At 29.8% G+C, this 27,772-nt stretch overlaps 1 protein-coding gene across 9 annotated transcripts in view; it reads right to left on the reverse strand.

Moving 5' to 3' along the window:
* Positions 1-27,772, reverse strand: part of LOC107456278 (cytosolic carboxypeptidase 1) — a 169,935-nt gene that overhangs the window by 40,344 nt on the left and 101,819 nt on the right. For 2 of the 9 annotated variants that reach the window (XM_071178726.1, XM_043039432.2), the window contains exons 1-3: positions 20,329-20,469; positions 3,578-3,769; positions 1,091-1,227 (exon numbers count right to left, since the gene is read on the reverse strand). In XM_071178726.1, the coding sequence (XP_071034827.1) occupies positions 1,091-1,227; positions 3,578-3,594 (154 nt within the window). In that variant the 5' untranslated portion in view covers positions 3,595-3,769; positions 20,329-20,469. Of the gene's footprint in view, positions 1-1,090; positions 1,228-3,577; positions 3,770-20,328; positions 20,470-20,507; positions 20,647-27,772 lie in introns of those variants that run through there. The other 7 variants (XM_071178727.1, XM_071178729.1, XM_071178728.1 and 4 more) reach the window with 6 other exon arrangements.

Genomic DNA, 27,772 nt, shown 5'->3' on the forward strand with positions numbered 1-27,772 from the left:
ATCCATTATTAAAATAATATTTCATTTGATTCTGATGATTCCTTCATGGTGTTGCATTTTCTACAAACAGCAGTTTATTATATAAGATGTCCACTACAGTCCTGGACTCACTTGAACTTCTAAATGGTAACAACTTTAAACTTTAGTCCAAAAGTGATGCTTAGTTATTGTAAAGTGGCAGATAAGATCTTTAAAAGTATCGCAATTTTAACCCATTTTTGGCCAAAGGTGCACAAATGCACCATTTCAATAAATATTTTTTAAATAACACTGTGACGTAATTTTATTTTTCTGCTATTGTCAAGGGTTCTGAAGGCATCCATAAATTATTAGTAATTCAATTGGAGTAAACACTTTCTGTTGAGAAATTTTTTAACTGTTCAAGTTCTTTTTTTAAACCAACGGTTATTGACAATTTTTTGAAAATGTATAATTAGTTCTTTTGAGATTTATCATATGTTTTTTATGATGGATTTAAGTAGAAAGTCAGTAAATAAAAAAAAAGGAATGAAACAAATTTCATAAAAAACTAACGTTCAACTAAATGATTAGTTCATTAATTGTCTATACACACCATTTTATTTCTTAAATAAACTATAATTTTTCATACACGAAATTTTTTTGTGTCATCATGAATGTAATGTAAGCATATTTCAATGAAAACAATACCACACTTTATAGAACTTCTATGTTTGGCCTAAAACGGGTTAAGTAAACACGACAACTTTTTGACCTAAAAATGGCCTTTGTTTCCTTCAAAGTTTAATTTGCCTTTTAGAAATAGCAAATTGAAACTTGCATAACTCAAGTATTTTATTTCCCACGATTATCTGCACATGTATGCTTTTTGAGGAACTTTTTCATTGTATCTTAAGCCCTTAATGAAATAGGATAAATTAATAAGCTAAATGGCACTATAAGTGTTCTCATTAAGTAATTCATAATTATTTCATTGTAATTAGATATTTATTTTACTACTTTAGCGATCACCATTTATAAGTAAAGCAGTAGAGGACATAATGAACGCCTTATATGGGTAATATACCAGCGTTTGACCAAACAAAACAAATTAGTTTAAATTTCATCTCACCTTCTGAACATACTGCAAGTTGCAACTTTTCGATAGAGCCAACGTACAAAGCTCGATCAGCGCTTGTCTTTAAATTTACTAACTTTTCTAAGCTCTCAATACATTTGTTAACTACAGTAATAGGATCTTCGATTTGTCTGCATGCAGAAACAATTAAAAGAAAAACATTCATCATCATTTCAAATTAGTTATTTTGTTAGAAAGCAAAACTTGGTTAGTAAAACATACAAACACACAGTTGCAAAACAACTAACAATTTGAGTGACACATTAATGCAGATTAAAAGCTGGCAAAAAAAGAACTAAATATTTTAGCACAGTAATTCTCATAAACTTTTAACAGACTGAGTAAAAATATAAGAAAATATTAGGGTTATACTTTAATCAAATAAGTAAATGGTGGAATTTTTGTAAATGATAATTATAATCTCAGCTGTTCAGAAAGACGTTTTTCATAAACTTCTTTTAAAAAAATTTTTTTTATAAAAAAACTAGAAAAAAAAATTCGATACAAAATATGAAATACTATTAGAATCTAACAAAAAAAATTAATATCAAAATTTTTGTTAACACTAGTAATGTTCAATTACTTTCAACTATTTTTTTTAATTACTGACCATTAGAACATAAGTTATTCTAAGAGACACTTCTTTTTGGGCTCACTCATCCCTATTGGAACGTGGCGGGAAATAAATCAATTAAATTACATAAATTCCGATTATAGTGAATAATCTACTTACTTATGACCTAATATAAGTACCTTATGTATTTCGATTTAAAAAAAAGGGAAAAAATGTAACTATTTAGAAGAGATTATTTTTTGATGATTTTAGTGTGGCCGATTGCCAGCCTTGGATATTATTTCTCTTCTTAAATATTATTCCCTCCTTCCTTAAATATTATTCCCTCCTTGGATATTATTTCCCTCTTTTTCCCAGTTATAAATAAAATAAAAAAGAAAAATATGATATAAAAAGATGTTAAATTTTTTTAAAGCTACCAAGCATAGAAAATAAGATATAATTAATGGTTCTCATCCATTCCGATGCTTGAATGTTTAAACTTGGTTGCCAGCCAACATACACACATCTTTCTTTTAAAAGAATAATTAATTGAGAAATTTAAAATCGTTTCAGCAAAAATATAATCTTTTATTCGAAAAAAATGCAACAAAGTATTAAATACTATGTAAAAGCTATAAAAACATCTTAATATAAAACACAAAATAAATAAATGAAAAATGATAAAGAGCAATTTAATAATCAGAGGTTTGGTTATTTTTTATGCTATTAATTTTTAATATTTAAGAAGGAGAAATCCATAAATACCATTTTCTAAAAGGTGAAAGACTTTGAACAATTTGATGTCAAAACAGTTATTTTTATGTTTTGCCTTTACATATGAAAGCTTTTATGGGCATACATCATTATTTCTAATGTAAAAACTATGTAAAATGTTTCACATAAGAAATTAAATACCTATAACAAGAATACTGCTTTGATTAATTTATTGTTCACTGTTAATTTATTATTTTATTTATTTATGTATCGTTTATATTTTTCTATTATTTATCTTGATTTACTAGCATCATTAATTTTCTTAAATAATGATTTTTTCTCTGAATAAGCATCGTATACATAGTATTTAGCCAAGAAAGCGGTTCGTAAGTTAGGGCCAATTAATGTTATAATAGATAAAAAATAACAGAATCCTTTGTAAATATAAAAATATGTTAATTAAAATATAAAACTTGTCTAATTTATTTTAAGTTCAACAATTGTGGTTTCCTACTTAATTGTGGGTACATATTTTTTTAAGCAAAATGTTTTAATGATTTTCAAAAACTAAGAAGTATTGGAAAAAGATATTCATGGGAAACTTAATTAAATTTAGACAAACAATTTGTAAAAATATGAATACCTACATACAAGGCCATAAGTGCGCATTTAACATAAGAAATTAACCAAATATATAACTAAGTAAATAAACTTCAATTTATATTATCTTTTTGAAAATAAATTTTGAATTGGATGAATAATTATTGACTGTACGTGTTGCTTAATACATAATAATTTTATTTTAAATACCAATATCAAAATTCAAATGATTTTTGACTATAAAAACAGATTTTTCATGGAAAGTTTTAGGATATGTTTTGTAACGAAAATAATTTCATCATTAATTAGGGGAAATATTTCACATTATTAAAAGGGGTAAAACTTAAATATTAGTTTAAAAATTGGCAGCAAAAGCAAGAAACATATTAAACATTAAATTAAAAGATGCAATTAATAATTTCAAATGTATATAAAGATTCAAAAAAGCAAAAATAGAAGAAAATTGCAGTCTATTTAATCACATCACAAAGTTATGTTATTTTAAAACACAAAATACAAAACAAAACAAAAAAAAGAATTTTAATGTTATATACTAATAAGTAACGAAAAGGAAGAAAGGAACAAAAAAGAGAGGGAAATATGGATCTCACTTGACATCTTTCTCCATGTTGGCAATGGTTTGAGATTGGCGCGTAAGGTAGACAGGACAGCGAGAAACCTTGGAGTTCTGGAACTGGTGAAAGTCATTAAGACTTCCTCGTTTTCAAGAAAGAAAAAAATCTTTTTCTTTCTAGGGACTTACTTTTTTTTGTAACATTTGAGAAAGCAGCAGGTGTGTGTGCCTGTGAATACAAAAGTTGAAAATAGTTTAAAAGTGGGTGACTTCTGAAACAAAACGCTGTTGATATTNAAAAAAAAAAAAAAAAAAAAAAAAAAAAAAAAAAAAAAAAAAAAAAAAAAAAAAACTAGATCTGGACCGCCAACACAAACCTTCAAAATCGTTTCGACACCCTTCTTTTTGAAACATGATAATAAGAACGCTAATTTTAGGTTTTGGAATTATGCATAAAGCTATTATGAATTGTCTGCTTTTTTTTTTCTTCTCTTTCTTGTCTGTTGTTCAAAAATAGTTAAAACTTTTTTTTTCTATCTTAACTTGAGATAAATAAGAATTTGTTAACTTAAATAAATGAATTACGAATTCACCCTCTTTCATAAAACTGATTTATAATTTTATGTATTTATTTTGTTTTATTTTATATGTATTTTTGCTTATTTGTTTATTGTAACTAAAAAATGTACTTTCATATTAAAGCACAATCTAAAGGAAATTAGTAACCTAACACCAGTTTTACAAATAGTTTGCACTCAAAATGTGACGTGGACAAAATATCACATGGGCAAAATAACGTGGAAAATGAATCAGTCATTTAATTACTGCAATACTTTATTTTGTACAAGCACGATATTTTTTTTTTCAGAATCTAAAGATATTACCTAAATTTAAAAGTTAAATAAAAATCAGACAACAGCCAAATAAATTTCAATACCTGATATTTGTAGAGAATAAAAAACAAACAAAATTTTCTGAATCAAAAATATACAACGACGTAATTTATGAAACACTAACTGGTAAACGCTTCGTTGCAGGAACAAAAAAAATAAATTTTATGCATAATACCTGACCTTAATAAAATAAGATGCTGAATCTCATTAATGAAATAAAGACTCTGTTACAAGACGAAGTTTTTGGTATTTTCAGGATCTTGTTACCCATAACTGGCAAATGGTCACCATTATCATGGACTTATCGGATTGTTTTTCATTAATTTCTACTATTCCGAGAATTTATAAACTGTTGACTGCATAGGAAGCAAGATGAAATATGATTTTTCCACTATTCTTAGCTACAACCTCATTCATAACATCATTCCAACGCTTTTCGAAGAGACATTGAAAATTGCAAAGCGGCGAGCATTTGCACTTTCTCTATATATTATTTTAGGAAGCATCAAAGCAGATAGACTATATACGATTTTTACCTCTCCGTTTTGCAATTAAAATATCAATACAAAGATTCAGGACAATGATGTCTATGGCATGAGCGGTAATGTGGAATTATACGAAACAGGTGAGTTCCTGAAGGATAAAAGAAACCACAAAGCTATTAGTTAAATATATAAATGCAGACCAGCTGATAAGTGACTAGTAAAATTAAGAATATAAAAAAAGGGTAAATGATTTGTACATGCAATGAATGGCATTACTAGACTAATTCTTGGGCAATTGTTTTAGGAGTAATTGATAGTTATCCATTTCTTGATTTCAATAAACTAGGGAGCTCCACCCCCTGCTCACAGAAATTGTTGACGCAGTTCCTTTCAGGTCGCTTCGACATCTGAGCTGGCTATTTATACTTTTTCCCCACCTTTTTCTTGTTTATTAAGCCAGTTTTTATACATTAATAACTTTTAAATTAATTTTCATCATTACATCACTTTCTGTAGCAGTTCTTTCCAGATAGCTTCGCTCGAGTTTAAATCTGTTCAATCTACTAAGTAGCAGTTCTTTCCAGATAGCTTCGCTCGAGTTTAAATCTGTTCAGTCTACTAAGGAGCCGTTTATTGATACAGCTGTGTGGATTGATTTTCTTTAGCAAGAGTAGTAAGAGTAAGTTTAGATATAAGAGTACGTAATTGCAATAATAATTAACAATAAGAAATAAAATTAAACAAATAAAATAAATCATAATTTCCCTGGTAATAGTTTTCGTTAAACTACACGTTGCGATAAAAAAAAATCTTTTGCCTGGACATAAAACAATTCAAAAACGTCACGTTCCCTTATTTAAAGTATGTTAGAGGGGCAATGCCCACCCTTTTATCGCTTACCAAACCTCGGAACTGCTTGCACAGTTCTCTTCAAATCGCTTCGCAATCTGAGCTCGCTCGTTCGCTCATCTAATTGGTCCTAAAATTATAGCAGTACACATGTTAACTATTAAAAATAAAATTATAATTATATACAAGTACTCAGTAAATAAAAATGGAAATTTAAACCGAAGAGGCGATATTTCTACTTATTACTATTTTTTTTAAATTTTTATCCCAATATTAAATGTGTAAAAATTATTAAGCGCAACCTGTTAAAAAAAAAATTTAAGTTCAAAATAAAAATTGGAAAAAAAAAAAAAACGGAAACATAGACTGAGAAATTTTGTAAGTTAAATTTACTCTTTTTGTTTTGATAAATACGTTTACGTAAATATAGTAAATACGTTTAAATTCAACCCGAAGGAAAGGAAATAACGTATGCATGCTTAAATATTAAAATCGTAAAGATGTAAATTGAAAAATATTAATAAATATTAATTGATCAAATATGTAAACGAAGAATGGTTAATCTGACGTCATACACATGTTACTTAGATGTAAGGCGCGTTACTAATTCAGGGGCTCTACTTACATAAAAAGGGGAAGGGGAAGGGAAACGTGAAAGTATAAACCATGGAGTATAAATAAATATATGTAAGTATAATTAAAATAATCTAAAATTATTTTTCAGATAGAAGGATAATAGTTGGATTTGGCTTTCTCTAAAAGAAGGAAAAAATACACATCTTTTGCTAATTTTTCGGTATTACATAAACACGAAAAACACCTACATTTTAAAATTTAATAATTACAAAATTCGAAATCTTTTCTTTATTTCATTCATAAGAACACGTGGCTGCTAAAATTATAGTTTTTCTGCGATTAATTTTTCCTTTACATCGTAAAACCATTAATATAAATTAATTATTCCAAAATTATTTCGAACTTTAAAAAAAAAGAAGAGAAGGCTTACACTTTCAGACAAGACAAAAATTATAATGCCCAGCTAAAAGTTTTTGCTAAACTAAATTACACAGAGCTCAAAATAAATAGTTTTGATGTGAAATTACTCAAAAACTAAACACGCATTACGTACCATTTAGTTCTTAAGAAAACGGCCTGGATTATGAAAATAAAAAAAAGGCCTGGATTTATGAAATTAAAATAAATTATAACTTCAATTTTCCTGCGATTTATTTAAAAAAAAAAAAAAAAACAAGGCGTATACAATTACCATTGTATTTAGGATTTTTATTCCAAGAAAAAAAATTATATGCCGCGAATGCATTAAATTTTAAAAGCACAAATTTCTGTAAATCCTAACACTTGTGAATGTTTAAATCTGGTAGATATTTCTTAACACGTTGAGTGCCATGCCAGTCATCGGTAATTAATACTGAACTTTCCGTTTAGGCCGCGTTAGTCTTCGGGAGACTGATAATGTTAAATGGGATCAAAAAATTATCACGTTGTTTTCAGTAATTAATGAAATTTACTCAAGTTTTATTTATTACAAATCAAGTTTTTATTTATTAGAATCTGCGCTTCGCATTGATATACCTCAATACGAGTGCTTCTAAGCAACGAGCGTGACCTGACCGCTCATCTTGTTAATTGAGTTTCAGAATGCAAAACTGAAGGATCCATTTGAAATGACCTCATAAATCAGATGCTGGTTAGAGGTAGCAGCGCAATTTATTGGCAATCAGTAACAGCATTCAGAGGCATTAAGAGTCTAAATAACAGAAGGAGCAGAAGATTGTCAGTTCTATGACCGATATAAAATTTGAAACATTTCCAACTCCTAAGGACTGTCACGAGAAACGACAACAAAACTAAAAGAGGTTGTCACACTTGATTTACGCAGCAGAGAAGTTTTTGGATTGTTATAAAGAACCAAACAAAAATAATTTACGACTCGTCCCTCTGTTAAACACTTACAATTTTAGTTATCAGAAGAAGAAAAAGAAAAAAAAACAAGGGATGTAATTTTTATAACGTTATTTATTTTTAGGCATATTGGTGAAGAAGGGAGAAGCTAACGTAAGTAAAGAAAAATAACGAAGAATAGCTGTTACTCGGTTAATGTTTCTCGCGTTACAATAACGTGATGGCAGCCCTTCCCCTTATAAACACTTCTAAGAAAATTCTCTGCTAACATAACGAACTACCTTTCACCTCCAAAAAATTAAAGATAAGACATATAATGGACCAAAATGTGTACTATGTAAATACAAAATCACTTTGATCAATTAAATTTTAAAAAGTACGCAAAATCAATTTAATTCTACCTCATGATAATTTGGTTAATTCAATTATATAATTTTGATTTTCAAATAGGTTTACTTAAATTTATAACCGTCATTGAACAGCAGATCCAATTTCAGGTTTACGACTATTGATATTCAACTCTGTAGCCTTGTAATTTTAAACCCAATCCAGAAGACAAGGGAACTCTTGAATCAGGCAGTGGGAGAAATGGAGGGTAGACTTCGGGGGGGGGGACTTTTTGGTCGAACTAACCCGAAATTTGAGTTACACGGAGAGGAAAACCAAGAAAAATCATGATCCGTCTACCACTGATGATATTTTACGTAAGCACTGTGGTCGGTGAAAGTCGGATGCGGAATTCGTATCGACCAGCCATGACTGTGATCCGAACCCGGTTCACCTCATTGGAAGGCAAACGCTCTATCCCCTGATCCATCACGACTCAAGTAGATTTATTATAAGAAATGCTATTTTTAGAAGGTGGTACATCAGGTACATATTTAATTTCGTACTCATTTTATTCTACCCTTTTTCTGTTGGCCAAAAAACGCCAAAGGGATTATTTCACAGTAGGGCCAAAAATATCGTTCTGCAATTTCAGAAGCTTCTTCTGTATGAATTATTCCGATATTTCTTTTCTTTTATTTTTCCTCACTGAACATGGACATAGGTTTTATGATAACTTTCTATTGCATACGTGCTGCTGATAAAAGTTAAATATCTTCTTAGTTTATTAAGGAACGAATAAAGGACTTGTAGCAATTTAGTGATAAGTCTGAGTTTTTTTTTAAAGGTTAGCATTACATCAAATTGTTCCTTTGTATTTTTTCTAGATATGTACTTTACTAGCTTCCGAAATTTCCACGAGATAATAGCATAGCACAGAGAAATTTTACCGTTTAGACGAAAATCGTGTTTTTCTCTTAAAACACTATCTTGAACATTTCCTTATATTGCCTGATGCCTTACAAATAATATAAATTAAATTAACCTGCCGAATAAGAATGTTTCAATAATAGCGAGAAATGAGGGAAGACGATTCCATTTTACTATAAAAATCAGTGTATTTGTTTAAATGAGGGAAAATTCGAAATGAGTCTGGGAATCAGTTAATTTTGCATAATCAACTCCCCAGAGCTTCCATTTCTTAAGGTCTAGCTCACAATATTCATAGCGGTTGTGAAATTACAATAAGGTAAGCGAACGATCTTAATATTCCCCCAGAACTTCAAAACAAGATCACCAGTAGTTTTAGATTATTTAAACGTAGTTGTATTATTTAAATGTCTTTAATACATGTACACATACAAGTAAAGTACATACAAGTATTTTTAATTTTTTCAATTTCATCCGTCGTTGAACAGCCGACCCAATTTTGGGTTTACGACTCAACTTAAACGTTCAACTCCGTAGCTTTGTAATTTTGAACCAATCCAGAAGACAAGGAAACTCCTGGATCAGTACCCCGAGAGGTATTGATTTGTTATGGGAACATGGAGGACTTTGCGACTCAGCAGATTTAATGTGCACCAGTCACCATTTACTACACGGGGAGTCTTCGGTCGGTGGGGATCGAACCCACGAACTCTTGGACATGGGCCCAATGCCCTACAAACCAGGCTCTCCCAGCCTTACATACAAGTATTTTATTTTTATTTTATAACCGTCGTTGAACACCCAACCCAATTTTATGGGTTTATGACAACTAATGTTCAACTCCGTAGCCTTATAATTTTGAACCTAATCCAGAAGAGAAGGGAACTCCTGGATCGAGTATTAAAAGAAATTTGCCTTCATGGAGGACTTTTTGATGGAGCTTCGGTTAACCTGACGGCAGGGGGACTCTAACCTATGATCCGTCTACCACTGAGGATATTTCACGTCAGCATTGTGGTAGGTGCAAGCCGGATGAGGAATTCGTATCGACTGGGATTCGAACCCGGTTCGCCTCATTGGAAGGCGAACGCTCTATCCCCTGAGCCAGAGCGGCTCTACATACAAGTATTGTTTAAGTGTCTTTATATTATATGTAGTCGTATTCAAAATCATTGCAAACCAAATACTGATAAATAAATTCTGACGCAAAAGTTCGCATGGGAAATTAAATATCACAAATGCATATAATTGTTAAGAATCTTCAACAAAAAACCAAGGAAATTTGGCAGGCCTGTCAACGACATTATACAGTTAAAGAGAGGATTTTAACTTTATTTTATTCAAAAATATAAATATAAAAACTCATTTTTATAGCGCGTTTTTACAATAACACGATCTTTAAAAGGAAATCTTGAGTTACAAATTAAATGTGACAATATTTGAGAACAGAAGGCAAGTTAACTCTACAACACGAAAGACGAGCAATAACTGAAATTTGTCAGATACCTCGCACGCCTCTTCTGTATTGTTCAAAATTCATAATTAAATTATACTAATAAGAACATCAATTCAAAGCTAATACCCTTTTTCCAGAAGGTACCATTCCTTTTAACTTGGCAACGAGCTGAAACATCATAGAGTTGGTACAGCATAAAGTATCTTCATTTAGATTTAATCGTTCTTGAAAGACATTAGGAGACTTAGAAACATTACCGAGATGTAAGAGATAATACAATGTATATAACTTATTTTTAAACTATTCATTGCTTACTTTACTCATCAGATGAAAAAATTTTTTATCAAATTTGACTCCGTTTTAATTTTTTTAAATTACACGAATGTAGTTTTCGTAACATACAGGATTTTTTTTCTTTTTTTAAAGTACTTTTTTCCCCAAAATGGCGGTGTTTTGAAAAAAACATTGTAACATAGTTTCGAGTAAATCGTGTTTAAAGTTTTGTAATCAATAATCTATACACATACATAAAAGTTTGCAATTATCTATCATAAAACAATAATGCGTCCAGAGTATGCTTATATTTTCAGCAGTCTCAAATGCTAGTCAAACTCTTAAATGCTCATATGTGGAGAGTGGTTTCACTTTCACACACAGCTGCTGAATGTATACATGTATTTGGTTGGATTGATCCGCATTAACCATCTACCAGCGATGGCTTACTAATACAGGGTTATTCATAATTCGCTCCGGGGTTTCGAAGCGTTATAGTAAAAAAAAGAAGACGAATATGGCAAAAAAGAACATATGAAATTATTCCGAAAGTATTCAAGTTTTAATTTAAGCAGTTGCCGGTAGATGGTAGTAACATGTACCACTGAAGCCAGTTGTAGTAAAGAAAAATGGCGTTTACAGGCGGAGGGAATTATGAATAACCCTGTACTGACTTCCGAGAGAGAAAAGTTCGGATTATTATCTGTATTTTTGATTGTCTTTGTCTCTTTTTATGTGTTTCGTGCTAAATGTGTTTGTGTACATTTATGACTTTATTCTTCTTGACCTGCTATGAAACATCGGGTGGATGTTTACTCATTTACCTATTAAGATAATTTTGAACAGGCCGAAAGCAACACTTTTTCTTGTCAATCTACTATTAAAACACCTCATATTTTTTTAAAGCAGCAGCCGAAATTTTGCAGTCCTCTTCATTCGGAGCATATTCTTTGGTTTCTGTGCCTATATTTGTATATAATCATTCAAAACAGCCAATAAGCCTTTGCAACTTTCATTAAAAAATTTTACAGCGAAATAAGTTGCAATATCAACTAATTATGTTGAAAGTACCATTAGTTTTTTTTTCTCACATAATAGAAACAAATTATTTTAATAACAAAGATAAAATGATAGTATTTCAATTAATAGTTAGTACTCAAGGAAGCAAGTCCATTAGTCAAACGACAGCATAAGTTCATACATGTCACAGCTCGTGTTGCGTTGCGCTCGACTATGCCATAACTTTTACATTTTTGCGAAAATCATTTTTTTTTAAATTTTATTGCATTGTTCAACCTTAAGTTCGTATTCTTTTCATTCTTTCCTTTTTTGTTGCCCTAAAAACGATAAAGCGATTATCTGATAACAGTGCCATAAGTAAAGGTCAAGTACCGTTTTGCAATTTCAGATGCTTATTTTGTACGAATTATTCCAATTCTTTTTTTTATCCTTTTTCTTTTAACTGGACATGGACTTAGTTTTTGTCATGTCTTGCTATAATAGATACGTGATGCGGATGAAACTTAAATCTTCCTTTAGTTTATTATGCACCAGAGAAATGCTTGGAGTAAAAATTATAAGATTTACTTTTTCTTTAAAAGTTGAATACGTCAAATTCATCCTTAGTATTTTTTCTACATATGTACTTTTCAAGTTTGTGAATTTTTCACTGGATAATACTATAAAGCATAGAAAAATTTTGCTGTTTAGATGAAAATCGTGGTGTTTTTCACCGAAAACACTATTTAGAACAATTCATTACAATGCATTTCAAATATTACTAATTAGTCAGTCAAAAAAAATTGCCTTATTAATAATTAGAAATGAGGAAAGATGATTCTATTTCGTTATAAAAAGCTACGTATTTGTTTGCGATGGAAAAATTTGAAATGACTCTAGGAATCAACTAATATCGTAAAATCAATGCCGCAGGGCTCCTATTTCGAAAGTTTTAGCTCACAATATTTATAGCGGTTGCGAAATTACAATAAGGTAAGTAAACGATCTTAATATTCCATCAGTAATTGAAAACAAGCTCACCAGCTGTCTTTAGATTAATTAAATGCAGTGGTATTAAAAAACATTGTAAATCAAATGCTTATGCATAAATTACACATTATAAATCAAATACCACAACCACATATAATTGCTAAAAAACTCCAACAAAGATCGGGAAAAATTGGCAGGGTCTGTTAACGACATGATACGATTAAACAAGGGATTTAAATCTTATTCTATTTAAAAATGTAAATATAAAAGCTACTTTTTATAGCGAGATTTTAACATAGTACGATCCTTAAAAATAAATCTTGAGTTACAAATTAAATGTGACAATGTTTGACAACAAAAAGCAAGTTAAGTCGACAACACGAAAGACGAGCTTTAACTGAAATTTGTCAGATACCAAGCACGCCTCTTCTGCATTGTTCAAAGTTCATGAATAAATTTTACTAATAAGAATATCAATTCAAAGCTAATACACTTCTTCTAGAAGGCATGCCGAATGTAAATAAGTACTGAAATAAATTACACTTTCAACAGATGATACCATTCGTTTTAACTTGGCAACGAACTGAAACATCATAGAGTCGGTGCAGCATAAAGTACCTTTATTTAGATTTAATCGCTCTTGAAAACCATTAGGAGAGTTTGGAAAGAAACATTACCTAGATGTAAGAGAAAAGATAGTTTGGAATGAACAGAAAAAAAGAAGATACTTAGCGCAAGGGGAGTCGATTGTGAGCACCTTATGCTTCAGTCACGTTTTCCTTGCACTTGGAGGAGAATCCGTTATAAATAAACTCAAGGTTCTAACACAAACCCGAGAAAATGGTGTTTACAAATGGCAACAAAAAAAGAAAAGAAAACACCAGTGAATCTTATGAAAATAATTTCAATTTCATTTCAATGTTCCCAATTGTTAAATTTAAAGCTTGAACAAAAATAAACAAGTGAGCCTACGCTTTAAAAGCATCGAGTACAAAAACGCGGAAAAATATGTTAAAGTAGTTTTACCATAATAACAAGTTAATGAACAAAACTATTTGATGCAAAGGTAATTTAGCATATGTTAAGCAGGGCCTGCTACTTAATAAATGTAGGTCCGTTAGCGGACCCTCCACAATTTAGTTTATTCCTAAAACGGATCCTCCACAAAATGTTATGTTTTAAATAACGGTCACTTCGCAATATTTTTCGATATAGTTTCATAGATTGCTACCTCAGAAACTTCTTTCTTTAAAAATGAGAAACGATGTCTTAAATAATTTATAATTTAAAAATTATATACCGTTGAAAAACATGATTTTTATGTTTTTTTTTCCCACAAAAGCCTTATTTTTACACGTTCTCTAAAATAGGACAATAGCTCAAACAAATCCAAAAAATCTTATTCTGAGCTAATTTTAGATTCACAAAATAAGTAGATGAGTACAAAACGTGGCCTTCCACAAAAAAATAAGGATGCAGAAGAAAAGAAAAAAAAGAAGAAAAAAAAAACAAGTTTTACGTGACTTTTTACAAAATCATTATCCTATTTTCACAAAATTATGAGTAGATTTTTTACAATTTTCAAAAACAGAACTTTTTACAAAAAGATTAGACAGATCCCTGCTAAGGAAATAAAGAGCCTATCTCAATGTTTCTCCCATCTACATCTGCTCCAGACCTATCTAGATGGAAACGGTTTTCACAGGACGACTTTCACAAACTTTATTATTCCGCTACTATGACGATTGTTCGTTAATTTCAATTATTTAAATACAATATAAAACAGCTATATATTAAATAATAACATATCTCATTTAAAAAAAATTTCTCTTCTATTTTATAATTCTTCTATGTGTTAACATATAAATATCAAAAACCCATGTATTTTTTATTCCTTTCGTTTATGATTTCCTAATATCAACAAAAATACTTTATAATAAACCAGTTAGATCATTTAGAGTGATCTCCGTAGAGTGTTCAGTGGCGCTGTTACCAAGAATCTCACAAAGACGTGATTTAATTTGATTCGGCTTTCCTGGTTAATAACTACTAAAGTTCAAGATCTTCTTATTTTAAGTTCTTAAATAATTTACTTGTGAATAGCATACATCCTATCCTTCTTTATTTTCGTTAATTTAATTATAACTATCACTCAACACTCTTTGTTATTACTAATTAGTCCAACAGTCAGTATAAGATAGATAAATAAAAAAAACTTTTCAAGTTAAAGGGGAGAGGAAAAAAACTGTTTATAACTCAGAATAAAACTTATTTTAGAACTCAAATAACACACAAAGAACGATTCTTATCACTTGGCAGAGAGTAGTGTCAAAATAATAAATGCGACACCTGTTTTGATGGAAAACGCTAAACATCTGACAACATGAAAATACAAAACATAGAGCATACAAAACATAATGATCATTGCTCTAAAATATATTAAAAATTCATTAATTTTACTATTATTGTTCGATTAGAATTTTTAAAAAAATAATGTAATCAATTTAAGAGACCAAATGCATAATTAATCAATTTAAGAGACTATACCAAAAACACAATTAGCGTCATTTAAGAATGTTGTTTTTGGGATCTATATAGCCAGCTTCTAAAATTATCAGCCATTCCAAAGATAATAAGTTAAAATAACTAAAATCATCAGTATTTAAAATAATAATTAACCCTAAACTTAATAATCATATTGTACCGTTAATTTATTAAATATCGTATCCAATTATATCTCAGATGGGATGGGGAGGGGGATCATAATCAATCATAATAAATATTTTTTAATCTTTTGTTGTTGTTGTTGCTAATTCCCATCTGGTCTGACGAGGTCAGACCAGATCAATGAATCCGTTGACATTCAGAAAATCCGAAACCAGAATGGGAGAGGAATGAATGTCATTCCAGTCCAGCCCTAAACAGTTCAAGGTGTGCTCAGGTGATGCCTGGTTTTGTTGGCATTTAGGGCAAAGAGGAAAGATTTTTTGATTTGCAGAAAATGTGAGACTTTTTAGGTGTCCACTGGCCAGTCGGGATAAGCAGGTGTTGGTTTGCCTATCACCAGGGAGAGATAGAGAGAGTCCTGGTCTTTCTGCTTTATACCAGTAGTGAATAGGTGGAAGCAGCCACTTTTGTTTGTTCTGGGCCTTTTGCCTTGCAAAAAGTTCAAGGTATGTAAGCTCTGAGGTGGAGGGAACTGGATGGTCTAGTCCCTTCTTTGCAAGAGTGTTTTAATCTTTTAAAATATGTAAACGCAAAAAACGAAATGGAAGAACTTCCAAGTTTGAAATCAAGAACTTAATTTGTGGTTTTAATCACTCAAATAATAATAAGATGAAGGAAGTGAACACGCTATGCTTGGCGCTATTAAACTTCATTTGCTTAAAAAAATATGAAGATGGTAATGAAAGTCTACATGATTGTACTCAATTAATAATTACCAACTTTATATCTTTTGAAGCAAATGACGTTTTATATCATCAAGTATATCTTCCTGCTTCAGTATTCATTTAATGAACAAGATATGTCGCGATTTTAATGAGATTTTGATAAAAGAAAAATGAAACTTTTTTAAAGTTAGCCAAAAACTGGTATTAAGAGCATTTACAATGCATTTTTTTAATCAAAATGCATTTGAATATAAGATACTTTTTTTTCCTTTACAAACTATAATATAGAAAATTATGCTGTATATTAATACTTAATTACTAATGTAATGAATTTAATAAGATACTGGGAGGGGTCGTGAACGCAACAATAACTAGAAAATTGCAGATGGAACTCAATATTTTAATAAATTTAACAAAGCTAAATACTGTGACAGTTCTTTCCATTTCATAACAGGATGGAGGCATCAAAACATCAGTTTTGTTGCCTTCTGTTTCTTACCATTATATTACATATCAATTACCTCATACCTGCTCAGTACCTTTTTAGGGACAGATGTAAAAATGTAACAAGAGCTTTTTGTGCATTTCAGTATGTTTCTTTCGAACTGCATCGAACTACACAGCTGTATATTATTACCAAACACTCCATTCATAATAGGAGTTTTTCATTGTTGCCTGATTTGAGGGTAGTTCTCAGACATGTCACGAAAAAATGGTTAAGTTTAGTTTTATTAATTAATTAATTTGAGATCAACAAATATTTTAGTGAATATAAGAAGAAGTTAGAATTGAAGTTAGATTAGAAGCTGTTAGAATTTTTTCTTTAAATTTTACATAAATTTTGATTTTGGTGGTTTTTGTTATTTTGCAATGAGTTTTAAAATTTAAAAATATTTTCCATAAAAAAAATCCATTTCAATATTGCACCAGGGCAGAAAGGGTTACTAAAATATTAGAAATCTCTATTCCCCGATCAACGCACCCTCTAACCCTCAGATAATCGCTTAGCTTGTTTATTGGATACAGTGCTATTTTCGTCCAGTTTTGTATGAATGATGGTACTCATTTCCTTTTAAAACAAAGTTCTATAAATGTGCAACAAAAACATCATGCAAAATCTTTGATTTATGTATATTTTGATTTAATTTATATACAAATCAAAACTTCTCTGATGTTACATTCTGAACAAATAATTCACATATTTTTTCTCAACACACAACCTGAAATTCAGGTACTGAGAGACAAAACAGTTTAAAACATATAAAAACAAAAGAAAATGCATAAAAACCAAAGAAAAGGATTAGAAAATGATAAAAAGTACAAAATTAAAGTAATTAAAAATGGAGGTAATATTCCATTGGTTAAAAGAAAAATGATTAAAACAATGAGCAACCTCGTCCAACATAAGTAGAATGAAAGAGGGATTGCCTGAAAGTTTACAAGACTTTTCTATATACACAATTGTAAATTTGGAGGTTTGATTTTATATATATGGCTGTCAAATAATTTTTAAAAGGTTTCAGAAATCTCGATGACAAAAATCAGGGAATTTATTTTTCCTTTGAAATGGGAAATCAGTTTGCGCAAAAAGTTTTGTTGATTTGTTTTAAATGACCACTGAACATCGAATTCAACAATTTATTTCAGACACTTAACATTGATTTCGTAAATTTGGAAAGTTAGCTTTGACCTTTAAACAAAACTAAGCCAAACATTTGAATAAAAATAAATTTTGCGTAACACAAAAAAAAAAAAAAAACTATAAATACTGCTCGAACAGTAATAAGACTTTACCAGAAATTTAAAAAAAGGAAAAAAAAAAGAAAAAAAACTACAATTTATAAAACTTGTTAAAAGAGATATTCCTAGTCTACTTCTGAAAATATTTCATGAAAGCAATATAACTGAGACATAGCATATAAGAGTATGAAACAGATTCTAATTTCATTCAAAATGGGAGTTATTTACTAATCTATCTTGCCTTCCTTTAAAAAAATTTACATTAATAAAAAAATTAACTAGAGCTGCTATTAAGTAATTATAGTAATAAATGACATCTAACTTTTAAATATAGTCAACATTTATTATTCTACATACAAAAACAGGTTGTAAAATTAGTTATAAATATTTTATTTTTGCAATCACAAACAAGCATACCTTTTTATCAAATATTAAGATCCTAGAGAGTCAGCTTTCATAATACAACTATTGTATTTAATTTAATTTTATACAAAAATTTTGTAATTTTTAAACTTGATCTAGATGGAAAAAATCATCATCTTTTCGAGAATAAAAGCAAGTATATGACATGCAGGAAATGCTTTCAATATATCTTATCAAATTATTTTTATTAGTTTATGTTGTAGGATATGTAAAGGTTTTCAATTTCTTCCAACTGTTCAAAATTAATAATTTTTATATAAAATTAAATACAAACAGTTTGTTTAACATTAGAATCTGTTAACGAATTTTAGATTATACTTTTGTAGAGTGACCAAGTACCTAATAGCCCTATTACCACAATAAATTAAACATAACTAGTATCAATAATAGTTTTGCGATTACAGTTTTTCAGCCACCAAAAGCAGAATCATTTCGAATTCAGAGAAATAATTTATAGTCATCTTTAAGAATAGATTATGCAGTATATTTAATATTATACAATTAATTTGCCTTCCATAAGACAAGACATAAATAATTATTTTTCAGCAATAAACATAATTTCTATAAGAATTGACCATCAATTTTCCACTTATCTTCATATAATTTACTATTTTAACTTCAAGATAAGATTTTTTCTCCTGAATTTTTAATGCATACAGGTTTCTACAATATTATTCACAAGATTTTTAATATTTATTTATCAAACATACACATTTTTACTCTTATTTAAAATCTTTACTAGCCAGTGTTCGAACTTTAGTACACATAATGGTATATAAAAAAATAAAGGATTAGGATTAAGGGATTTTGATTTGATAATGAGTATGATAAAAGCATGGGCAATTAATTTCAGAAATAAAAAAAAAAGTTTTACTAAATAAAGAATTATTTATAAACAAAGTAGTTATTCAAAGTTTGAACAACTTTTGCGGCTGTAATAAAGATCAAATCACATGCAAATTATGTACCCTGTTTAACAAAAAAATACAATTTTGTATTTATTAATGTTTTTTTACGCTATTGAAAATGAAAACCCTTCTTTTCATTTAGATTTTATACTTTTTAATAAGATTTTATACACAATATCTTAAAATTATTATTATTTTCACTTGTCTCAAGAACTGCAATAGTTGATAAAAGCATGCTTTAAAAAACATAATAATTAAATAATCAATATTATTATTATTTAATAAATTTTTTGTTTTTCAATGTCTGGGTGAAGGAGCAATAATAAAATTTTCAACCAATCATTATTTAAGTAATTGTGGAAATAAGTGGCTAATATACTACTATATGCATCGAATGTAGAGAGAGTGGTAATATATCTTTTTACAGAGTTCCAAAATGGATTAGTTCACTATATTTCAATAGTTTTTGTCTCTTAAGATGTTACCTTCATTTCATTATTTAAAACCAAGTAAATAAACAAACAAACTGTAGTTTAACAAAATGTAATGGAACTTAATTACATTTCAAACATTGGAAAAAAATGATTAATTGGGTGCATCTACTATTTTGGTATTTTTTTTGTTCTTTAAGAAAATAATCTTAGAATGGAGATTTTTCAAATAATATGAAACCTAGATAGAAATAGAAAAATGGAAGATTTTATGCACTGAAAAAGCTTCAAAGTACATAGCCCACTTCACTCTTATCCAAACAATAAAAAAAAAACCACTTATCTCATATTGATGAAAGTATAAGTACCATATGGAAAATTAAAAGAAATTAATCAAAATATATTTTAAACAAGGAATATTATAGATGATCTAGTTAAAGATATGAAGATAAAAACCTTTCCAATTCAAACATTCCCTGTCCTAAAGAATATATTATTTGTTATTGGCTTTTAGAGTAATAAATATTTAATATCATGAATTTTGAAAAGAAAATGGCATTGATAAGAATAACAAAAATATAAAAACCTCATATTCTACAACCTTTATAAATTTATTAAAATCGAAGACAAACTTAACATTGGATTTTGGAGGAATTCCAAGGAATTAATATTAGAGTAAAGAATTGATTATGAATCAATGCAAGTTTTAAACATTGAATGTCACAAAATATTGTAAGCGTATTTTAAAGAAAAGAAAAATGGTAAATACCTTCATAAATCTGATATATTAGATTCAGAAAATCATTTTGTGTCAATTTCTTATTTATGCGGGAACTGTCAAAACAAAAAATAACAATGCTTAATTACTAACTTAATCCACTTCATCAAGAAATCGAAACTAACCAGAAGATTATAGGGTAGAAGCAAATTAAAGACAAAATATTTTACCACATGAGTCTGAGTGGGGAGAAATTAAGCATTCGTTTGCAATTTTTAGTATAGGAAAATCATTAAAACAATATTCTGCTAAGAATAATCTCCTTAAAATAAACAAAAGCACTGGCTTGACAGCGCGTAACCGCATTCTGAGAATTCTCACTGCATACAGTTGCCACGCCTCTAATCGCAAATCGAGAGTCACCACCAATCAGCTTTTCATATTTCATCGTTTCATCAACAGCTATCAGAGTTACTTGAACCGCATGCAGTAAGATTGACCCCTAAACTGATGTATGGGCCATTCTCACTGCTCATTGCACGAGAGCAAAAATCAATGAGTTTTTCGTCGATAATTATATTTCACTTAGCGTATTCGCGATCGCAACGCTCGAGTACGCCGTCTAGCGGGAGCCTGTAAATATCAGACATTAATTTATCACGTTTTCATTTAGTTCCACCAAAGTCATTGACAGAATCAGACGCCATTTTTTAGCAGCAAATAAGAAACAAAATTTCCCTAAGGAAAAGGCTTTTTTTTTTTAAATTGAAAACCAGAATATTAGTAAATCTTTCAGGAACAGAACACGCCAAACATTTGAAGAAAAATTCCTCAATAATTTTTAATTTCTATTATCAACAAACTTGCAACTGATGACTTCCGATTTCGGATACTGTTACAGATGTGTGTATTAAGGTAAAATGCATTTCTTCTGTCTTCAATTCATTACGAATTAAAGTGAAGTCAACATTGCTTTCGTCATTCCAGTGAATAAATATGAATTCAGAACATACAGAATTGTAATAGTTATAGCATATTCTTCTTCGTTATAGAATAGTATATATTTCTGTATCCATATAATTCGGAAAACAACAATAAAAAATTATCCAAGTTACTTGAAATAGTGCCATTTGTGCTGATTCTTAATTAATTTAAATCGTTTTCTTGGTAAGTTTTTTTTAATTTTGAAAGAATAAGTTCAACTAGAATTCAGCTATTCTGTTTTTAGCTACATATTCAAATTCATATCAATTATAAAATTTTGCTGTGTAGTATGTTATCTAAAAGTAATGAAGGTATAAACTATGTATCTATTATTTGAGAATAAAGTTTTCAAACAAGGAACTTATCATTTTGGAATTCTCCGGGAATCATAAATCAGGTAAGTGCAATGATTTTTACAATAAAAAATTTGCTTGTAAATATTTTTTTTTCATTTGATGATGGTTCTCTACAGAATGGTTTTTTACGTCTGATTAAGAACTATAAGAATAATAAAAAAAGAAACAATATGAAAGTTTTTATTTCAATGTTAAGAATTCTTAAAATCGTTTTTTTTATCCTAAGAATTCTTTATTTTCCGTTTTTTAGTTTATAATTTTTTGATAAAAATTGTTCTCAAAATACTTTTTTTGAAAAATTAAATGGTATAACATTATGTGTTTATGTATACTTCTTGTATATTCCAATGTTTGAAGTAATATGATTCAGAAAAGTATGGAATAAAAATTCGGTACTTACGTATTAACGCCACCGCCGCTACAGATTTGGCGGTTTTTAAGTGCCGCCAATCTACACTTAAAATTTTTGCGACAATTCATAAAATAAAACACTTTATTTAAAATCAAAATAGTCAATCGGATTTCGGTGGAAAATGAGCCGATATAGAGTTTAGCATAGATTCAAAACAATCATATCGCCATATGAACTCTGATAAATAAGATTCCAAATGAAATAACATTTCCAAAACGTACGTTTACCAAGATAAAGTTTTATGTTGTGGGAATTGGTACATTTTCGTTTTTTCGGTAAAATATTTCCCTCCTGAAAAAATAAAATTGCATCTTGTTTTGTTTTTGGCAAATCCCAAAGACGAATTTTCGTAGCACTAAAAATGGCGACAAAAAAGAATTGTTTTTTTTTTTTTTTTTCGTCAGCATTCTTTATTTTACGTTTCTTAGTTTCTAAATAATGATTTTTATTGAAACTTGAAATTTTTTGATAAAAATTGTTGTCAAAAAACTTTGTTTACAAAATTAAATTTCATAAAATTATGAGGCTTATGTATACTTTTTGTTCATTTTAATTTTTGAAGTAATATGATTCTTAAAACTATAGAATGTAAAGTTTAAATGGGCCTTTCATGTTATATCATTAAATTTAGTAATACTATTTCTCGGGCATTAGGTTTTAACTCTTATAAGAATATACATATTTTTTTCTGTTAATGTACAAATATTTTTCCGATGTGTTTTGGATATTCCTTCTCTAATAAAAAGAGATACCATTTTGTTTTCGGTTGTACAAGAAAGAAGATCAAGCATTTTTCTTTTTTAAATTTAATAAGCCACATTAAAGAAGGAACGTTGCAATGCTACACGCTACATTAACGACGTCTCCAGAGTAACTGAATGACGGTTCATATAGAAATCGCAGGTATGCGTCTCATACAACAACGCCCCCTATAGTTCGTTGCGATCGCGAATTCACTTAGCCCAGGCCTTTAGATATCCAGATATCTAAGAAACCAGGCCTTTATATAACATTAGACCGGTTCTTGTTCGCATCCCGAGAAAACGTCTTCCGAAATTGATCTTTTATATCAGTCTGTTATTGATTTCCTTTCGCAATCGCAACGCTCGAATACGAACTCTAGCGGATAGGTTATTTCCAGGCTTTCATTTATTGAGTTTTCATTTAGGTTTATCAGAATAATTAGCAAAGTAGGATGCCATTTTTAGCAGCAAATTAAAAAGTAAACTTTCCTTAAGAAAGAGACTGTAAAACTTGAAAACATGAACTGGAACATTGGTAAATCTTTCTGAAGCAGAACGCACCCAACATTTGAAGAATAATTTCTCAATAGTTTTTACCTTTTTATTATCAACAACATAACCCGATTTCGTGATCGCAAGTTGTTGGAGATGTGTGTATTACGGTAAAATAATTTTTTTTTTTTTTTGTCTTCATTACAAATTAAGGGGAAGTCAACATTCCTTACTTCATTCCAATGAATAAATGTGATTTCAGAACGTACAGAACTGTAATAGTTATAAAATATTCTTCTTCTTTATAGAATAATATATATTTCTGTATCTATATAATTCGAAAAACAACAGTAAAGAATCATCCGAATTACTTGAAATAGTATCATTTGCGTTGATTATTAATAAATTTTTATCGTTTTTTGTTAAGAATTTTTAATTTTGAATGATAAATTTCAACCAGAATTAAGCTATTCTGTTTTTAAGTTACATATTGAAATTCATATCGAGATCTTGCAATTATAAAATTTTATTGTGTGGTATGTCATCATAAAGTAATGAAGGGATAATCTATGTATATATTATTTGGGAATTAAGTTTTCAAACGAAAAGAGAAAGAAAATATTAAGAGACATTCTAAGAAAATATTAAGAGCGGTAATTGTGAAACATCCTGCAAATTGCAAATGCCATGTTGACTCGACCTTTGTTGTCTAAATAAGTAAATCACTCAATTTAATGTAAAACTAAAGGTCCCCATTACCTACTGGGCGACAAAATAAAACGATTGGGGATTAAAAAATTATTAGTCAATCACCAACCGATCACAAATTTTCTTCATCAAAAGTACGCAAATTTTTTTTATTATTTTGTTAATAGATATGAATTTATTTTGAATATTTTGCTAGATTCTGAAAATAGCTTTCTTTTACGCTTATTTCTTAAATTTTTTCTTCGTTTCAGAGATTAATCTTATAATGTTTACCTTATTTTAAGAAATTTTATTTTATTTTAAGAAGTATTTTAAGAAATATTTTATTTTAAGAAATGGCTGAGCGGTAGCGCTTCGCGCTGTCGTGTCACAAGTCCCTGGTTCGATCCTGTGGTCGGGCAAGGTTGACTCAGCCTTTCATCCCTTCAGTGGGTCGATAAATGAGTAAGTTAAAAGAGAGATGTCAATTCAATATTCCTATTTTTTTCAATATATATNGACCGGAACATCTGCTCCTGCACCCCAGAGCCCAAGGTCAAGACAACTGAGATGGGCACAGTAGTAGATGGGCACACAAATTTTTATAAAATTCAATCAAATTATTTTTTGTTTTTGTATTTTCATCTTATTTGCATCAGGAGAAATCCATCATCTGTAATTTTTATTTTTTATTTTTTTACCTATTTTTTTTTCTTTGTTAGTCCCCTGATAGCTTAAAAGGTTAAGTCGTATCTCTCGATCGACACCGAAGCATCCTTTCTCCTTCAATTTATTAATATTTAAACTTTATTTTTGCAATCGTTTCTAACACTATTTCATTTCGTCACATTAAGTACCTAATATTGTTATGATGCACTCTGTTTAGTTCCTGTCCGATCTGGCTTTAAACATCTATCATAATTATCTTGGTTTGATAAGTAGGGGAGAGTGGGGTCAATTGTAACATTTTTTACTTAACTATTTTTAACTGACAAAAATTCCAATATAATATTAGTATTAATTGACAGACGAGTAAAGTAGACTATCCTCTACTAGAAAAGAAAAATAAATACCTTATTTTAAATGTTATTATATCAGTTATTAATAGAGCCCGGAAGTTCAGGCAAAATGCCATAAATGCCCTTTTCTGCCTTTTTTAAACGTTTTCTTCTGAAAATGCCTTTTTCTTTCCTTTTGTTCACAAATGCCTATTTCTATCTAATTAAAAAAATTTCTGCAAAGCTTTTTGTGCTTTTAACCGAGCATAAACGCAAAATGAAGAAATTTTGAAGTACAGAAATGGTTGACTGTCATCCGACGTATTGTAATGCATTTATAGAGAATAGGACTTTATTCCTTTTGCCTTATTAATATTTCCTCTCCGTCTCTTCTTGGCGTCACCTTCGTCGTGGCGTCAGAAAACGTGGCGTCACCTTCGCCCGATGCGCTTTGCAAGAAGAGAGAGAAGGGGAGTGAAAAAATTGGAGTTATTTTTACTTACAGTCAATAGGAGTTACTTTTACTAACAACCAATAGAATATATTCTTATACTTACGGCTCATATAGCCTACACCATCGAATAACTCGTATGCTCTCATATCTACAAAACGAATTCACCAAGCTGGTTGAGCACATTGTAGCAGGAGCACGAAAAAGTTTTCTAGTACTAGTTATTTCAAAAATGCCTAAAGCCTGCACAAGCCAAAAACTGGACAGTTTTGTGAAAGAGTTTGGGTCGGATGTGTTTTCTACTGATGGGAGCATTCTGTTTTGTAAGGCATGCGAGAAGTCAGTAAATTTTGAGAAGAAGAATTTTATATCTCAGCACTTGGAGACATCTAAGCATAAAACAGCAAAAGATAAAAAAGATGGGAAAACACCGACTCTGATTCCCACCTGTTTTCAACTATCTTCTCGCAAATCGGAATTTGCAATGAATTTATGCAGATCATTTGTAGATGCCGGCATTCCGCTGTGGAAACTTGAAAATAAAAGCATACGAGCTTTTTTGCAAAAATATACGAATCAAAGTGTGCCCTGTGAATCAACTTTAAGGAAAACTTATTTAGATAACTGTTACACCGAAGTTCTTAAAACTATTCAAAATGAAATCGGAACGAAAAACATATGGCTATCTATAGATGAAACGACAGATGTAACTGAACGATATGTTGCGAATGTTATTGTTGGTGCTATGGACCAATTTGAAAAACAAATCTTTTTGTTGACATCTGAACAGTTGCAAAAGACTAACAGTACTACAATTGCACAGTTGTTCACTAATGCACTGGCTTTACTTTGGCCAAATTTTACTGAGCATGAAAGAGTGCTATTATTTCTTACAGATGCAGCCACCTATATGAAAAAAGCTGGAAATGCCTTAAAAGTTTTATTTCCTAATATGATCCATCTAACGTGCCTTGCACAGGATAGCAGAGGAAGTACGAGGTCTCTATCCTGAGGTAGACTCGCTTGTTTCTAGTGTGAAAAAAGTATTTGTGAAAGCCCCTTCAAGAGTTCAAATGTTAAAAAGAAATTGCACCAGACATTCAATTATCTCCTAAACCGATCCTTACTAGATGGGGAACATGGATTTCAGCAGTCTCATACTACAGCACAAATTTTGAGGAAGTTACTCGAGTCCTTACCAGCTTTTCAGATGAATAGGCAATATCCATAAGAAGAAGTAAAAGTCTGCTTAGCAGTTCTAAAATAAAAAATGAACTGACTTTTATTTCAACTTATTTTGGGAAGCTCCCTGGAGCTATTGAACACATGGAAAAAAGAAATATGTCTTTGTCCGAGTCACTAAAGATTTTCGATAATACTATTGAAGAACTAATGTCTGTGCCTGGACCAGCTGGTGACAGAATAAGGAAGAAATGTGAAAACGTCATCTCTGCAAATACAGACTTTGAATGCATCAAGGACATTGCAAAAGTACTTTCTGGTGATACTGCAGTTGAACTTACCATATCTCCTACCATGGCAAGTTGTTATTATTGTAAGTATGAGTTTTCAATTTTTATTTCACACTTGCGCAGTTGAGGTTTTTTTTTGTGCAATTATGTCCACTTTTTTTGTACTATTGCTAGGACAGTCGAGTAAAATGAATATGTAGGAATACCGGATACTTCTAGCAACTTTTTTCATACCTTGGATACCTGTATGGGCTTTTAGGCATTACCAACTACCATTTACTCCAATTTTAAGTGCCTTTTTTAAGTGCCTATTTTAAGCTTTTTAAATGCCTTTCTGCCTGCCTATTTTTGCATTTTTTATTGCCTTAAATTCCGGGCTTTAGTTATTAACAATTTTTGACAGTCGTGCACTTGTTACAATTGTCCCCACTTACGGGGTCAATTGTAACAGTTCATAAATTCAACTAAAACATAGTTAATTATACATATTATCATAGTTGTGATATATTTTTTTATTGATCAAAATAGTAGTGATATTTTAGGAGTAAAAATAATAATGAGCAGAGACCTAAAGGGTTAAACTTTTAACTTTAAGGGGTTAAAAATTTTAATTTATGCTGTGAAAGGTGACAAATAAAATAATGCACATGCAACATAATATAAATGATATAGGAAACTATTGGTGGTTCTTAAAGAGTTAAGTAATGGTTTGTAAACATAAGATTATTTATTTTCAGCTGTTACAATCGTCCCTTTACTTATTGTTACAATTGTCCCCAAGACGCCATTTCAGCTTCATTTGTTAAAAACAATGCTAGTTAATTAACAAAACTAATTTTTTTTTTTTGAAATGTTAATTAAGGTGTCCACTTACATATTCGGTTAATAATTTTTATTTGT

This window comes from Parasteatoda tepidariorum, chromosome 3, assembly GCF_043381705.1.
Source record: "Parasteatoda tepidariorum isolate YZ-2023 chromosome 3, CAS_Ptep_4.0, whole genome shotgun sequence".
Classification (NCBI taxonomy): domain Eukaryota; kingdom Metazoa; phylum Arthropoda; class Arachnida; order Araneae; family Theridiidae; genus Parasteatoda; species Parasteatoda tepidariorum.